The sequence below is a fragment of the Lissotriton vulgaris genome, chromosome 12 (assembly GCF_964263255.1).
Source record: "Lissotriton vulgaris chromosome 12, aLisVul1.2, whole genome shotgun sequence".
Taxonomy (NCBI): Eukaryota; Metazoa; Chordata; class Amphibia; order Caudata; family Salamandridae; genus Lissotriton; species Lissotriton vulgaris.
The window spans coordinates 279,625,066-279,641,828 of NC_141700.1; the positions used below are offsets into that span (position 1 = coordinate 279,625,066).

The 16,763-nt window shown below is 47.0% G+C and overlaps 1 protein-coding gene across 2 annotated transcripts in view; it reads right to left on the reverse strand.

Annotated features, from left to right (window-relative positions):
* Window positions 1-4,259: 4,259 nt before the first annotated feature.
* Window positions 4,260-16,763, reverse strand: part of LOC147673963 (NACHT, LRR and PYD domains-containing protein 12-like) — a 658,153-nt gene continuing 645,649 nt past the window's right edge. For both annotated transcript variants that reach the window (XM_086945051.1, XM_086945052.1), the window contains exon 10: window positions 4,260-4,597. In XM_086945051.1, the coding sequence (XP_086801177.1) occupies window positions 4,507-4,597 (91 nt within the window). In that variant the 3' untranslated portion in view covers window positions 4,260-4,506. The remainder of the gene's footprint in view (window positions 4,598-16,763) is intronic.

A 16,763-nucleotide genomic window follows, 5' to 3' on the forward strand; every position in this document is an offset into this window, starting at 1 on the left:
GCTAACAGAATATCATAGCCTTTTGAGAGCTTATCCCAAAATAGACCCTTAATTTTCCTAGTCTTATCACCCTCCATACGCAATGTTATTTCGTATATTTTATGGGGCTCGCTAAGTCTGGCGTCGGCAGTTTCAACCTGAATGTATTCATTCGTGTCCACTGTCTCCAGATGACTCATCAAGTTCTTGCGCGCTATACTGATTTCTGCTGCACTGTCCAACATTGTCAATGCCCTGTCCCCGTTTTTCAACTGTGTCCTCAGTATTCTCGGCATGGTTGATTACTCTAATACTGGCTACCTTCTTTTTCTGAAATTGAGATTTCTTATTTTGAGCAGGTTCCTTGTCTTTGGACTTGGTGTGCTCTCCTGGGTCTGACCGTCCTCTTCTTTCCGAATTCTGTGGAAGAGATCGAGAGGGACGTGTATCAATACTTTGATATCTATCAGGTTTTTTTATATTATCCCTATTTCTAAGGTTATATCTTTTCTCAGAGGGCTCCCGTTGGGGAGACTGGCGTTCTCGAGTCGGAGTTCTTTCCCTCCGTCGAGGAGACCTTCCTCTGGTCTGAAAAACTTTTTCCTTGGGAGTGGATTGTTTATTTCCATCCCAGCTCTTTTTAGGAGTGTTTAAATTATTTTTAATAAATAATTTTTCAGGGCTTTCGAGCAGTTGGGGTTTTACTAGTTTCCCACCCAAGCTGTCTCTACCTAATTCTTCATAGCATTTTTCTATGATTTTTGCAAGCTCAACAGGATCTTTTATATCTGTTTCCCTCAACTTCTGGCGAATCGCCACAGATGCTGCTTCTCCCTTTATGTTGGCTAACAATATAGCCGTGACCTGCTTGAAGTCTTTCAGTAATTTCATACCCAGATTTAAAGCGGGCTCTGGACCGAATTCATTTTGAATCTGTTTTAGCACTTCTGGTATTACCGCCATAGACGGAACACCGTGTGTTTTTGTGTAAATGGAAGCAAAGACTGTACCCCAAGTGTCGCAGTCCTCCACGTGTGGTGCGATTCCCATAGGAAGGCAGATGGTCAAGATTCTGTGTTTCTCAATAGGGGTAGTATCAGGAAATACTGCCTCTATTTGAGTGATTTTCTGGGCTAACCAGAAAGGAATTTGTTCCCGTTTTACGGGTGTTTTACCAAGACATGACTGTATGTTCTGTGGTGTAATTTTATTTGTGTTCCCCTGATGAGGGGTCAGCTGTGGTATATTAACAGCTGGCTGGACTGTTGCAGTCCGTATTACATATTGGACTAATTGCCTATGTATTTTTATTAATGTGTTTAGCTGTTCTAACAGCTCTTCTCTAGACATTTTTACAATGTCAGGATGTGGTGTGTAGCTGGCTAGAACCGGCCACGTGGCTCCTGGTCTACCTAGTGGACCGAGCCTAGTTATGTGATCATTGTGTTTTAGGGCGCCATTAAACCAGAGCAGGTGCTCTTGAAATTTAAGTGGGATTTCAATCTCCTCGAAAGGAGCGTACTCTCCCGGAGGTTCCTCTATTTTGTAATAGTGAAACTCTTGTGTTATAGCGTTTACCGCTGGAAAGTTTATCCATGAATAGAATACCTCTGTCTGCCGATACTCGTGAGCCTCTATCACGAAAATTACTGTACCACCTTGAGGTGTCAGTCCGTGTTCTATAAGTTTTAAAGTTATAGATCTTCTTAACTGGACCGGGATGATAATAGCATCCGGGTCTGTGTGTTCGGGACCTTGCTGAGTCGCATCTGCTGTGGTCCCAGAGGTTCCGTTTTCTGGCATTGTAAAAATGCGAGGTTTGCAGAGTAGGTCTCCAAGGAGACAAAGATTAGGTGCACAATATTTTGGAACACTGTATCCTTCAACGTTGAATAAACCAGAGCTTTACATAGGAATCTCTTCCTACTAAGGTCGGGCGGATTTTAACCTTTCACCCACTCCAGACGTCTATTGGAGTATTTACGGGAGAAAGGGGTGTGAAATATGCATGACTGAGTTACTCTACAAGTCTTGCGTTAGTTTATCGCCTTACCAAACGTTAGGGCGCCATGTAGTGTAGTTCCTAGTTTCCCACTAGGCCCTGCGCATTGGAATAACATAAACAGTAGTATCGACGTGGAACTGCTTATATTCCAGGCCTCCACTGACTATGCTAAACTTAATTGGGTTGTGTTACCAACTAGTTCAGAGGTCACTGGAAACTTTCTTCTCTGCATAGGAAGTGATCAGCTTCCTTGGCACAGACAAGAAGGGATTCAGTTTTCCAACAACCGTGCAACATGACAACTTTGCTCCTCAGATCAAGAGTCGATCTCTAGGGTCGTGTGAAACAATAGACACAGATTTCACTCAGTCAGTCCAGTGCAGTTTACTTTCACGGTATGTAGAGAATAGAGAGACGGGCGTGTATCAATAAAGGTTAACATTTATTGAACAGTCTTTCTTCTCGTACAAGAGAAATGTATTGCCACAATTGCAATAACCGTTATTATAAAAAGTACGTACAGTAAGATAAGTATTGCGAAATAGAACTGTAAAAGCATTGATATGGTTTCTTAGCCATACAATGGTTTAAAAGTAATAAAACATATATACAGTCATATATACATTAGGCTAACATACTCAACTGGTGCTTCTAACTAAGCCTACCCCAGTGTGCCTGACCTAAGCCTAACACGTGAAAAGGGGAGCAAGTAAGTAGCTTAAGTTAAGTTGGTTTTGCCAAGGTTTGTTTCAAGAATTCTCGTCTAAGGGTTTAGTCAACACCATACCTCTGAATAGAATGATGGAGGATTGGTATCTCCTTCAGGGGTCTCTCTCGATATCCCAGTCACCCGCGAGGGTAAACCGGAAGCGCCGGGACTGGATTTCTCTGCACGAGAAAGGCAGCGGCTTCTCTCAGCGCGTCGAGGAAGGAGGGGTGACAGCGTCCGCGGGCAGCTGGGCTGGATGTCTTCGCAGAGGACGGCTGCACGGCTCCTCAAGCGTACTGCACCATAGGTCGCGCTTTAGCGGCGATAATGGTAATCAGTAGCTTCACCACCACAGGATAGCAGGCTGCAGCGACAGAGTGCTAGTTTTTACCAACACGGGGTCATGCAGGCAGCTGGCATCAGCAACAGGCAACGAACTCACAGCTCGTATTTCTCTCATTGCTTAAGGCAACGTTGGTAATATTTATACCTGACAGGTGCCGGGTTTGACGCAAGTTTGCTGGACATAAGACGTCAATTAAAGATGTCACTAGGAAGTGATAGTTATCAGTTGCTCATTAGAGTTCCATTACTAATCAAAACATAGCAAGCGGGGATTTCCAGGTTTGCTGAGTTTTTATCTTGTTGAAGAACTCGGAGTGTTATCTAGGAATATCAGATAGTGACTGCTGCTCTGTCATTGCACTAATTGGTCGCAAAGGAAGTAGCAGAGAGTCATGCTGGAATGTGGCTCTGTTCGTGTGAGGCCAGAGATGACTTTACAGAAAATCGCACTTGAACGGTTATGCCAATATAGGGAATAAATGGCTTTATAGCCGAATAGGGGCATAAGGTCACAGTATCGATCAGGAACCTAGATAAGCACGCAACAGAGGAAATCGCAAATTACCACCAACTTGAAGTTGGTGGTAATTTGCGATTCCTTACAGCAATATCGTAATTTGCAATGTTTATTAGAATAGCATTTAGGGAATCGCTAATTGCAATTCTCTAAATGCATGCGCAAAATGGGGAATCGCAAATTTTGCGATTCCTTATTTTGCGAGTAGGGTTTTTCATTTCATACATTGCACACAGCTGAATTGCGATTGCAAATGCTGAAATTCTATGAATTTCGGCCATCGCAATTTAACTTGATACATCTGGCCCTTTGATGCCCTTAGCGCAAAAATGTCCCATTGCATCCAAAATGGATTCAAGGATGCATTTTGCGCTAAGAAATAGCACTATAAGCAACAGAACAGCGAGAGCAAGCGGCTGCTTGCATTCACTAAATGTGGCTTAATGCCTTGCTGATGACATCTTGTGCAGACCTGAAGGTTGAAATCTGGAAAGATTCAAAGAGTACAACTGAATTTGGTAAAAGTGTGTTCAAAGCACTGCAAGAGACAATCAACTGTTTTGTGTATTTTGCCATTGGGTAATATATTGTCATTTAAAAATCCTAAACAACATGTTGCGATCCTGCTTTTGTTGTCAAACACGAGTGCATATGTGAAATGTAACATTTAAAGCATCCCTTATAAACAAATAATAATATCCTGATTAAAAATGAGACACCATTTTTTATTCAGCTTAAAATTGAACTTCATTGGAAAATATTACATTGAGAATTTAAAGATGACAAAGGACCTTGTAAAAATACTTCATGGGGCTTAAATGTTCAACTCATCAAACATTTATAAACCCAATCACCCGCAATGGGCTGCCTAATTTCAACCGCAGACCAGGTGTGATTATTTTCCAAGTGTTAGCAGAGCAGCTCTTCAAAGCGAATGTCATCTGAACTCTTTCAGCCCATTCTAATGGTGAGCCCAGGTCGGTCTGCTCCCAAGCTCTGTAGCTGTTCTTCAGTTTTAGGCTTGAAGTCATTCATACCCAACCTAGGGAAAATAACACAATGACCACATTACACATTGCAAACGGTATGTGATCAAACAATGCTAGTTTAAATATATTATGCTGGTGTCCTGCCTTACACAGGTCTCAAGTGGACTGCATGGTGTTGCGTTATAGTCCTGAGGTTTTACTGCTCCATTACATACCCCAAATAATGCCCAGCAACAATCAAAGTTGACTGCAAATGTATTATTACCCCAAATGCTGCTTATGCCTGATTGATAACATAATGAGGCGGCGTTGAGCCTCATAGACACACCCTCCCACTCCCTGTTTTCGTTGTGTCGCTGCGATGTACCTTTGAATGCCAGCTAAGCCACTACTCCAGCATTCCATCGCTAATATGTTCCTGGCTGAGAAATGGCACGGCACTTCTCCCTGCTAGTTCCGAGGACTTATATTGACTGATACTGGTCGGGAGTCAGTGCGTGAGTATTTCCTCTTTTCTGGGTTCCAGTGGAACACGGCATTGGAGGAGAAAGCCAAGTTAGCAGCATCATGGAAGCAGCAGGGCACCTTCTTTGCAATAACAGTGTTTTGAATGAGCGAGAGGCAACTCGTTTCTGTGGGCGACCTAAATCGCTCAGTACTTCATTGTGCCATTTTTAGGTCTCGCCTACGCAGCGCACATGCGTTGTTTAGGAGGAGACTTTTAGCCATCGGTCCCCTTTTTCACCCACAACCGTGCTCGCGTTCCATTGCCTTTAATGGCAGCGCGTGCACTTGTGGAGATTCACTTGCAGATTTTATGCCTAAGTATGTAACTTGGTGTTGTGTGAATTTAATTTTGAATATTCCACCATTAAGCCAGGTTTCGGCCATTCATAAAAAATTCTAATTATAAGAAACCAGCTATTACTTTTCATTTATACTAAAATGTTCCATATAAATGTTCTTAAGGTAAGTAGGGAGGGAATTACTTGATTTGGTGTGACAGTCCGCTGTTCCTCCGATAACAGACACTCAAACGTGATCCCTTCTTGGGCCATTATCATAAAAAAAGGGAATGCTGCCACTGGGATTGAGGTTTAAAGCACTGAGATCGGGGATATCCAGCGGTGCAATACCCTCCCAGGTACCTCCCTCAATTATCGTTGAAGTGACCCCCTTCCCCTGCAAACCTTTACCTCCCCTTCATAGTCTCCCATGGTGTTCCAGCTGCAGCCGGTACTCTTAGCACGATACGCGAGTAGTGAAAAAGATCGGGCGCAGCTATTTTACGTCACATCCGTTGCGATTGCCAACAGACAAGGGACAAGAAGTGGCCTTCAGCCTCTAAAGACGTTTGTACTTTTGCTACCAAATTGGAAAGTTTAAAGAAATCAACAAGACGTGTCAAAATGTAAATCAAACGTATTTGTCTTACGAGTATATATGCCTATTTTAGTTGAAGTCAGACTAAAATAATAGACCATTCTTCTGTACCAGTATATAAAATAAAGTATAGTTAACGGGAATCGTTCTATTGTTATTTTTAAATTACCTGCTACTTGGTATTATGTGGCTTGTCTTCTCCACAGCTCTGATAAACAGTCTTCTCTAAGATGGCTATCGAACTTATCACCTCAACCTCTTCTTTTCCAAGTACTTTAAAGACGCGGTCTATGCTTTGAAGTGCTACAGTGCAGCCGGGTTTGTTTTATGCGCTCGAAACAGGACACGTTGTGTCTCGGTGCACAGGTCTCATCCTTAAACAAGCCATGCGGCACAGGTTATGTTTTTAAATGACATCCGCTGTTTTTTTTCTGCACCTCTCTCCACTGACAGCTTTGCATTGGACAGAGTTACATTATTTAGATAAGTTAATTGATATCCCAGGTTTGTCCCACAGAATACGAGTAACTACCAAGGGCGCGCTTGACAAGCGCTTCTCTTTACTTTAGAGAAAGCCCGAGTCTGCAGTCTCCGGCACGGGGGTGGTCCTCCGCTCCGCTGCGCCCCCATATGCTTTTTGTCTGGGAAGAAAGCAGCCACTGTTGTGGGACTGCTACACAAGGTATTCTATTTCAGTGATGTTACCCCCTCGGGAAGATATCATGCAGACGCGCCTAATTCTAACAAGACCTGTGGGGCTTCTATTGTTTAATGGTTAAACAGCATGAAGCGCCACATGTTGTTACCACGGTTGTTTTGCTAGACAGACAGTGGTAAATGGGTTGCTGCCATGTTAAGTGCAGGGGCGTAGCCACCTTTGGTGCAGCAGGTGCAGTGGCACCGGGCCCAAGGCCCCGAAGGGTCCAAGAGTTTACTAACCCAACAGCAGGCAAAGGGGCCATTTTAATTACCGGCACCAGGGCCAATGGCTCCTTTGCACAGCTTAACTGCACTAGCAAAGACCCGCAGTGGCCAAAAGACAGCGAGCGTGTCCTCCCTCACACTACTTCAAGATGGAGTCGCTAGAGGCCCAGCACAGGCAAGAGGAGAGTCGCACACTCCACGTGGCAAGCTGCCACTACAAAATGTGCTGAAACGACAGGCAACACGTGGCCGGATACACATTTGCACCACAAGCAAGGAGCACCTCACTCGAAGTGACCAACCTTGCCAAGTATGCCAAACTGCCAGAGGGTTAAGCAATTTTCAACAACCGTGTAAATACGCATGGTCAATAATTGTGCAGTGAGTACTGAGGGCCTGAGGTCCATGAGCTCAAACCCCACTGCTAAAGATTAAATGCCACGTGCAGGTGAATTTGTTATTAGTGAGCGGCTGGATAGGTCGTGCAACCACAGCCTGCTGCACTCAGCTGAAGGCCATCTGCCGCTGGCTACAATGGCATAGCCACCAGCTGGCACACAGGGGCTAATGAAGGCAGCGAGGGGCTGGCTGCAGGTCTGGACGCAGGCAAGGTCTTGTGACCAAAGTTCACTGCATAGGCCCTGCAACAAACTCTTTGAGGCGGAAGTTGGCCACATGGGAGGTTGGTGCAGGCTCTTATCATTCAATAAAAAACACCTAAATTGGTGCAGGTACTCTACTTCCACCGAAAAATGGGAGGAACAGTTTGGTCAGACAGAATTACGTACTTAAACCTGTTATTACAAGATTAAAAAAAAACAATGGCAAAATAAAAGATTTCATCACTGCTTGTTAAAACTATGGGGCATATTAGCAAGAACCTCGTTAAAATCATCGCCGTTTTAGCGGCAGGAAACTGCCGCTAAAATGGCGATAATGGGCTTGCTAATATGCGTTATAGAATTCCAATAGAAGCCTAGGTTAGACGTCCTGAACATCTAACCTGGGCTTCTATTGGAATTCTATAATGCATATTAGCAAGCCCATTATCGCAGTTTTAGTGGCAGATTCCTGCCGCTAAAACAGCGATAATTTTAACGAGGTTCTTGCTACTATGCCCCTTTTTTTTCATACTATCGGGCGAGAGGATTCAGTGCAGCTTGAACTTCTGATTCCCGGAACTGAAATCCCGTTTCCGGAAGTTTAATGTATAGTTCAATTGTTCATCGTGACAGCTTGAATTTGCTGAAATGGTCTTGTCCAGAACACTGAATGCGTCTAACCGGAGCACCAAAAATCTATACAGAGGCACCGCTGGGTAAGGTTTGTTTAGTCATTTTAATGTTAGCTATTCCATGGTGCCCATGCCCTTCCACTTACAGTAAAATCACTTTGGTGCCCTTGCATTGATATAGACAGATGTGGGTAGAATCAGAAATTACTGTAACTGTTTCTGACAACATTTTGACCAGAACAGTTTATTTAAAAATGCATAGGACTCTGTTCTCCAGAAAAAGGCAGCTAGGTCATAAATGTAAACATGTATGTAGTGTTAGCGTTCTAGCTAATGCCGGCGTGCGTGTGACGCAACACGCGCCGGCAGAGAACGTGGGACTGCGCATGCGCGAGCGGCGGTTCGCGCCGTTCAAAGCCCGGCAGAGCGCGATCCTAGTAAGACGCCCGGCGCTCTTTCCCCATAATATCTTGCAGTAATAAATAAGCATTTCCCCCACAACCTGCCTCAGTGTGTTCCTTTAGGAGGGGGCCTGGAGACGTCTACAGTGGCGACGAGGAGTGGGATCTGTCCACTCGAAAAAGCAAGAAAAAAAAAAGCCTTTTTGTCTGGCAAGACCAAGAATAGTGGAAGTACAGGGAGACCCAGGACACAACCACCGACACCACCTACCTGCAGAAGAAGGAGGGGGGTATGAAATTACCACAAGACCTACGGGAAGAGCGTGGCAGAGGCGCAGAGACACACTCAAGTACATTGAGTGCCTGAGAGCCAAGAAGCACCACAACCTGCACAGAAGCACGGTAGGAGCACACAAGCATCCCCCACCAAGGCCCTGGCGGAAAAGGGTGACCACGAAGAGGTGGGAAGGAGCATACCCAGCCCCAACACGTCGCAAGCAGAAAGCGCCAACGCACCTGGCAGCCCCAGGAGTCGGTGAGGGAACAATAGCGCGCCAGGCAGCCCCAGGAATCGGGAAGACGAGCCAGAGAGACAGGCCAGAACAAGCAACCAAGCATCCTCACTCACGGCACCGATCCCGTTTCTACCCAAGCCAGGAGAACCACAGATGAAGTGGGAGGACTGGAGGGAATACTTCAAGAGCTACTTAGAAGCCCTGGAGGATGAATCCACTGACGAATTCACCCCCGCAAGACGGAAACGAATACTACTGCACAACCTAGGCCCAGAAGGCAAAAGGGTGTTCACGAACATAGCGACGACGACGCCACAAGCAGCAGACGCAGATGTCCTCAAACAGGCCCTAGAAGATCTAGACGCCCATTACCGTCCGGCAGTTTGCATCTCCATTGATAGGTTCAACTCCCAGCAAAGGAAACAAGGTGACGACTACGTAGCAGCCCTGAAGAGACTAGCAGTCACGTGCAAGTACGGGGCACTGGAAGAAGACTTTATCAAAGACCAGATCGTAATGCACACCACCAAAAGGAATGTGCAAGATAAGCTAAGGGCTCACGGTGAAGCAACACTAAAAGAAGTAATCCCAATGGTGAAAAAAGCCGAACTCTCCAAGCGGTGCGCTGAAGCCGCGAAAAAGGAGAGTGCACAAAGGATCATGGTCAACAAAATTGATGACGCGGAACCATCGGGTAGACACAAGATGGCGCCGGGAGACAACCGCGGAACCAGCAAATGGGCGGGAAGACCTGGACAAGCAGGGAAACAGCCCTCATTCACCAAATCCACGTGCTATAGGTGCGGGAGTGCGAACCATGCAGCCCATGATAAACGCTGCCCCGCGTTTCGTGCAAAGTGCATGTTCTGTGGCCTGGTAGGCCACTACGAGAAAGTGTGTTGGAGGAAAGAGAAGAAAGCGATGGTGAAATACATAGCGCACCAACAACAGGAGGAAGGTGCCGATGGGGAGTCAGACAAAGACGACAGAGTGTTATGCATCGAGGAGCAAGTACTGGCTATCGACACTCAGCGCTCTGACAAACCGAGAGCGGACATGTTAATTGGGGGAGTCAAAATCAGAATTGCGATTGACTCTGGATTCCCGTACACCATCGTGCAGAGATCGGTGTGGGAAGAGGAATTCAGACCGAGCCTGGGCCCACAACTAGACCCGCCGGACATAAGGCCGGTGTCATACACAAGCAATCCGATTCCAATGGTTGGATACCGGAGCCTGAAGTTCGAGTTTAGGGGGAGGACAGCCACATGCAAGCTGTACGTAGCAGAGAGAGGCCCCTCAGTTCTGGGATGGAGAGACCAGGGAGACTTGGGAATCAAGCTGGACCCAGGAGGCAAAGAACAAGTACTGCTGACAGATAGTGAGCACTGGCCAGACCTGGAGAGGGTGAGAAGAGAGTTCCCCAACGTCTTCGGTGGCAAAGTGGGGAAACTGGAGAAGTTCATGCATAAAATCGTACTCAGAGAAGACTCCCGGCCAGTATCTCACAAGGCCCGCAATGTGCCCATAGCAGTGAGGGAAGCAGTGCAACAAGAACTGTCTCGACTGGAAGAGCAAGGGTTCATCGAGCCAATCGATAGCTCAGAGTGGTTAGCTCCCTTGGTGGTCGCCAGGAAACCCAACGGCAAGGTGCGCCTGTGTGTGGACCTGCGCGAGCTGAACAAATGCTTGGTGGTAGAGAAGTTTCCCCTCCCCAGGATAGAGGAAATGTTGGCGGGAACCAGGGGAGTGAAATGGTTCTCCACTGTAGACCTCACGTCAGCATACCACCAGATTGACCTACACCCGTCCAGCAGGAAACTGACGTCCTTCATCACCCCCTATGGTTGTTATCAGTTCCGCAGGATGCCCTTCGGGCTAGCGTCTGCCGCAGCGCTGTTGCTAAAACTCATTCACCGCCTGTTCAAAGACGTCGAAGGCATCCAGTATTTCTGGGATGACATCCTTGTAATGGGGAAGGATTGTAAGGACCACGATACCAAGCTAGGCAAGGTGCTAGGCGTTCTACAGGAGAAAGGGCTAACGGTGGAATGGGAGAAGTGCAGATTCGGAATGACGTCCGTCACCTACCTGGGGCACGAGATAAGCGGACAAGGGATCACTCCCAAAAAAGACAATGTGAAAGCAATCTGCGAGGCCAGAGGCCCAACCAACAAGGATGAGGTACGGTCATTCCTGGGAATGGCCGAGTACTACAGCAAATTTGTCCAACATTTTGCTACGAAAACGCACAGATTATGGCAACTAATAAGAGACAAGGCATCATTTCAATGGGATGACGAGGCTCAGAGGGAGTTCGAGGAGCTGAAAGGGAACATCAGCCAAGCCGTACTCTTGCATGGACATGACCCAGCGGGAGTCACCATCCTCACCACAGACGCCAGCGAAAAAGGTCTGGGGGCAGTCCCCACACAACAGAGAGATGACAACACGGTTCAAACGCTCAGCTTTGCGTTCAGAGCGCTGTCGCACACTGAACAGAAGTTCAGCGTAATAGAGAAAGAGATGCTAGCTGTTGTGTGGGCCATGGGAAAGTTCCGGCAGTTCCTGTGGGGCACGAGGTTTCGCCTACAAACTGACCACAAGCCGTTGGTTAAGGTACTCACCTCAAGTGGGCATGCCACTGCCACCCCGCGGATTGCGAAGATGACTCTCAAACTCCTAGAGTACTCGTACGATGTAGAGTACATCCCGGGGACACGCAACAAAGTGGCTGACTATCTCAGCAGGGCCTCAGCTATGGAAGAAGCGCCCATGCCTGTAGAGGAGAATGAAGAAATGGTGGCAGTAATGGAAGACATGGAAGGCTTGGAACAGGCTGATAATACTGCGCTAGGCATTAGAGGCACTTGTGTGTAATAGCGCTCGACTTCGTGAAATTTTCACTGTGATCTTTTAAATTCCCGTTTTGTCACTTATTGTTTTCATAATTTAAACGTTATGCCCTGGTTTTACCTGACATTGCTTAGGCTCACTTGCACTGTAAAATTCATTGCAACTTCACCGCTGCTTAGCGGGCCACTAGCTGTACCACCACATACCCGGCAGACATCTTTGGTGGGAGGAAGGCACTTGTGACGCCGCCATTTGCCGAGCGCTCTAGTGCTCAGGCCGGCGCACGAGGTGTGCATAAAAAGCTGCCATGACCACGCGCAGCGGTAACGCGCAGCAGGAGCGCCGTAGGAGAGCCGGAGTCGAGCCAGAGTCCGGCCCGTCTGCGCCCGCCCGTGCCTCGGACGGGCCAACGGCCAGGTATGCTGACCCAAAAACTAAAATTAAGGTATACACAAGGCAAGAGTTACTTTCCCTACAATATGAGCCAGATTGTGATAGACACAAGATGGACCCGTCTGTGTGGTCCGGCCCTGCAAACTGCCAGTGCTGTGGCCACGCTTTCACATGGACACAAATTACCGATATGACACCTCGAGGGAAACTCCTATTTGGAGGCCTAATAAATTCTAGATCAATGCCCAGACATGCCCAGTATATATACGACCTTACTCTGGACCTACTCTGTATTACAGAGACCTGGCTGAAACCAGCCTCCACCCCAGATGTGGTACAGGCTCTGCCACCGGATTATACTATACTTAGAAAAGACAGAGGAGAAGAAAAACGGGGAGGGGGAGTGGCTGTTATTCATAGGGACACTCTTTCATGTTCAGTGTTAGAACTGCAGGAACTTAAAGAGGCAGAAGGAATGGGCTTCTGCATAAAAATCAATGATACCTTCACCTTTGCTGGGGCATTAATATACAGACCACCAGGATCCTGTAAAGGCTTCTTGGAAACAGTGGGAGGAGCACTTAGCCCTTTGGTACTAAAGTACTCTAATTTCACGGTCCTAGGGGATGTAAATATTCACCTAGAGAACAGATTTGATAATGCAACTGCATCTTTTAGGGAGACCATGGAAGTTCTTGGCTTAGTTATTAATGGTAACGAGCCCACTCACGATGCAGGACATATGCTTGACTGCATCGCGACTAACCTAAGCACTCTAAGATGCGAACATCCAAAACCTCAGGTATGGACAGACCATGCGCTCATACCGTTTACTCTCACGCTTGAACATAATATGAAATGTAAAAATCTCGATCAACGAAGTCAGTCCACCCATGAAGAGTGGAAGGAACTAATGGCCCACCCAGACCTTGCCAGACTGGCAATGGAATGTAGACCTAATAAGATAGGATAATTGAATACTGACCCCAATACGTTCAAGGAATGGATGAATGTGCCTAAAGGAATGGGAGGGCAGGGAAATATCAGGAAGACCAAAGGGAAAAAAAGAAGCAGTCCGCCCCATGGTTTAACCAGGATCTTAAAATAAGACAAGGAGAACTGCGCAGAGCGGAGCGCAGATGGCGTAAGAACTACTGCATGATAGAACGCACCAAATACAATGCCACAAAGAAAAAATACCATGAACATATTAAGTTGGCAAAAAAAAATTATTATCGCAAGGCGGTTGAGGCTGCAAACAACAAACAGAAAGTCATCTTCAACATTGTCAGAGGATTTAATAAACCTGACTTTATAACGCAAGAAATTCCCCCTTCAGAGACTCTGTGCGAGGCTATCGCCGAGTACTTTGAAGGAAAAGTACATGGCCTGACAAAGGATTTTGTAATCCCTAGCCTGGCCGGTGATGAAGTTAATGGAAAGGAGAGACTGGTGGAGAAACAATTGGCGAGCTTCCAACCTGTCAGCTTAGAGGAATCCCGACGAGCTATACTCTGCACCAAATCAGGTTCTCCATTTGACCCCTGCCCTATTAAACTCCTGCATCTTATTGTGGAGGTTACCAACCCAGTCATTAACAACATTGTAAATAGCTCCTTGGCCACAGCTAATGTCCCCCCAGAGTGGAAACTTGCAGCAGTGAGACCCCTGCAAAAGAAACAGCACCCTGACCCCACTACACTATCCAATCTGCGTCCCATCTCACTACTTCCTGCTCTATGTAAAATCACAGAGTCTATGGTCAACCAACAACTGACCAGGTTCCTAGAAGAGAGTGAAGTATGGCATCCCAACCAGGCTGGTTTTAGAGCGCAGCACTCTACGGAGTCTGCTCTCCTGCATACCGCAGATACCATCCATACCGCCCTAGACCAAGGGAAGAAGGCCGTCCTGATTTTATTATACCTATCGGCGGCCTTCGATACGGTCTCACATGTCATTCTGATAGACCGTCTGAAAACCTTTGGCATCACGGGTGTGGTACTTGAATGGCTCAAGAACTTCCTGAGTGGAAGGAGGCAGGTGGTGACGCTAGGAGAATTTCACTCTGGGGAGAGAAGACTCACGACAGGAGTACCTCAGGGCTCCAGTCTTAGCCCAACATTGTTTAATGTCTACACCGCACCCCTGATCAGTCTAATTGCATCGTTTGGCATAGAAGCTATAGCCTATGCCGACGATACGCAACTGATCCTGACTATGGATAAAGACAACCAGGTCTGGGAAGAGAAACTCAAGGGCTGCCTTACGGCAACCTTTGAATGGATGCGGTCTAACCATTTGAAATGCAACACCGAGAAGACGGAGATAATACCGATGGGCCCAAACAATGAATTCATACCCAGACTGTGGTGGCCTGATAAAGCAGAAATACCACCCAATACTGCCACCACGGCTCGCAATCTGGGAGTGACCTTTGATTGGAATTTGTCCTTTAAACAGCAGGCACTGAAAGTGGCAGGTACGTGCTTTGGTGTTATAAAGAGCTTGAGAAAGTTCTTCGACCTCCTTCCCTTGGAGGCCAGGAAAACAGTTGTGGTTGCACTGGTCACATCCCACCTTGATTATTGTAATGGACTATATGCAGGTACCAACAAGGAGGTTACCTATAGGCTCCAAATGGTGCAGAACTCGGCGGCCAAACTTGTATTAAAGTGGCCCAGGAGATCATCAGCGACGGAAGCCCTTAAGACTTTACATTGGCTACCTATCATCAAAAGAATTCTATTTAAAATCTTGCTCATCACCTTTAGGGCAATACATAAACTAAGACCGTTGTATTTGCGGAAAAAAATCATCAGATACCATCCAACTCGAACTCTCCGCTCGACCAACGCCAATCTTCTGGCAGTTCAATCATTCAGGCTCAAGACCCGCGGGGGCAAGTCCCTTGCGGTGCTAGGCACAAAAGCCTGGAACACACTCCCCCCCACATAAGAGCCTTGGATAGAGAAATTGAATTCAGGAAACAACTAAAAACCTGGATCTTTACTCTACCTGACACCACTGCCAGATCCCTAGTGTAAGAATTCTATCTGATCAGCAATACAAGTGGGCGCCAAGATGCTCCTTGGAGCGATAGTTGCGCGGTATAAATAACCCCTTACATTACATTACATTACATGGACAGAGCAATCAGCATACAGGAGTGGGCACACGCATACGAAGAGGACGAGATCTTGGAAGAGATTAAAAGGTACCTTGTCAATGGGTGGCTGGAAAAGAAAAGGCTAAAGGAGGTGCCTAGGAAACTGTACGAAGTGCGGGAGGAGCTGTCCAGGAGTGACTCAGGAACATTTCTGTATCGCGGAGACAAGGTGGTGCCACCAGAAAGGCTAGTCTCAACCTTGCTGAACCAACTGCATGAAGGTCTCTTCGGCATTGTGAAGACCAAGTCAAGGGTGAAGCAGATGTACTGGTGGCCAGGAATGGACATCCAGATCTAGAGACATGTCAGGGACTGCAACCAATGCCAGAGTCAGACAAAGTACTCAAACCCTTGACGCCGGCGTTGGGGAGATTTGAGCAACCCCGTGATCCATGGGAGGACCTCGCTGTTGACATCCTAGGGCCAGTATTGGATGGACAAGGAACGGCCAAGTACTTGTGTGTGCTGGTGGATAAATATTCCAATTGGCCAGAAGTGCATGTGCAGGAAGAAATGGACTCGGATGTAGTCATTAAATTCCTCACCTCGGTGTTCCTAAGGGAAGGCATCCCGAGAACTATATTGACAGACAATGGCCCGCAATTCACATCTGATAAGTGGCACCGATACACCGAGAGGAATGGAATCAAGTCCAATCACACCTCGGTGTATCATCCAGCCAGCAATGGACAGGTGGAAAGGTTTAACCGAGTTCTTATGGGGTCAATTCAAGCGGCCATCATGCAAGGGAGGCGGAAATTCAAAGAATGATGTGGGCGTACAGAATCCCTCCCTCCGCAACAGGGTACAGTCCCTTCCAGATCCTAAGGGGCAGGCATCCGTTCACGAAAGACAATGTGGTATGGAGAGAAAAGACTGTCACCAGTAAGTGGTCGCCTGCCGTGGTCCAGCACAATTTGGAGAAGGCCCAGAGAGTGTAAACAGAACACTACAACCGGAGAAGGAGAGTGAAGGACGCGACTTTGGAGAAAGGGGAGTGGGTGAGAGTTAAACAGGCAGTACTGAGGAAGAAGGGAGAAAGCAAGTACAGCCCACCCCTACAAGTGGAGGAAGTGTACAGCAGAGCAGCCCGCCTTAGCGATGGAAAAATGTGGTCCCAGGATCTCATGGCGAAGATAAATAAAATCGTGCAGTGGCCGGAGGAGAAAGGAAACTGCACCTCTGTCCAAAGACAAGAAAGAGAAGCCGAAGAAAGAGAGTCAGGTGGCGAAAGTCAGGGAGATGGAAATGCGTGCATAGAGAGTGAAGAACTAGTTGAGACGAGTGTGAAGGAAACATCAGCAAAGGAAGAGGCGACACCCAGGAGAATTGGACATGGTCAAG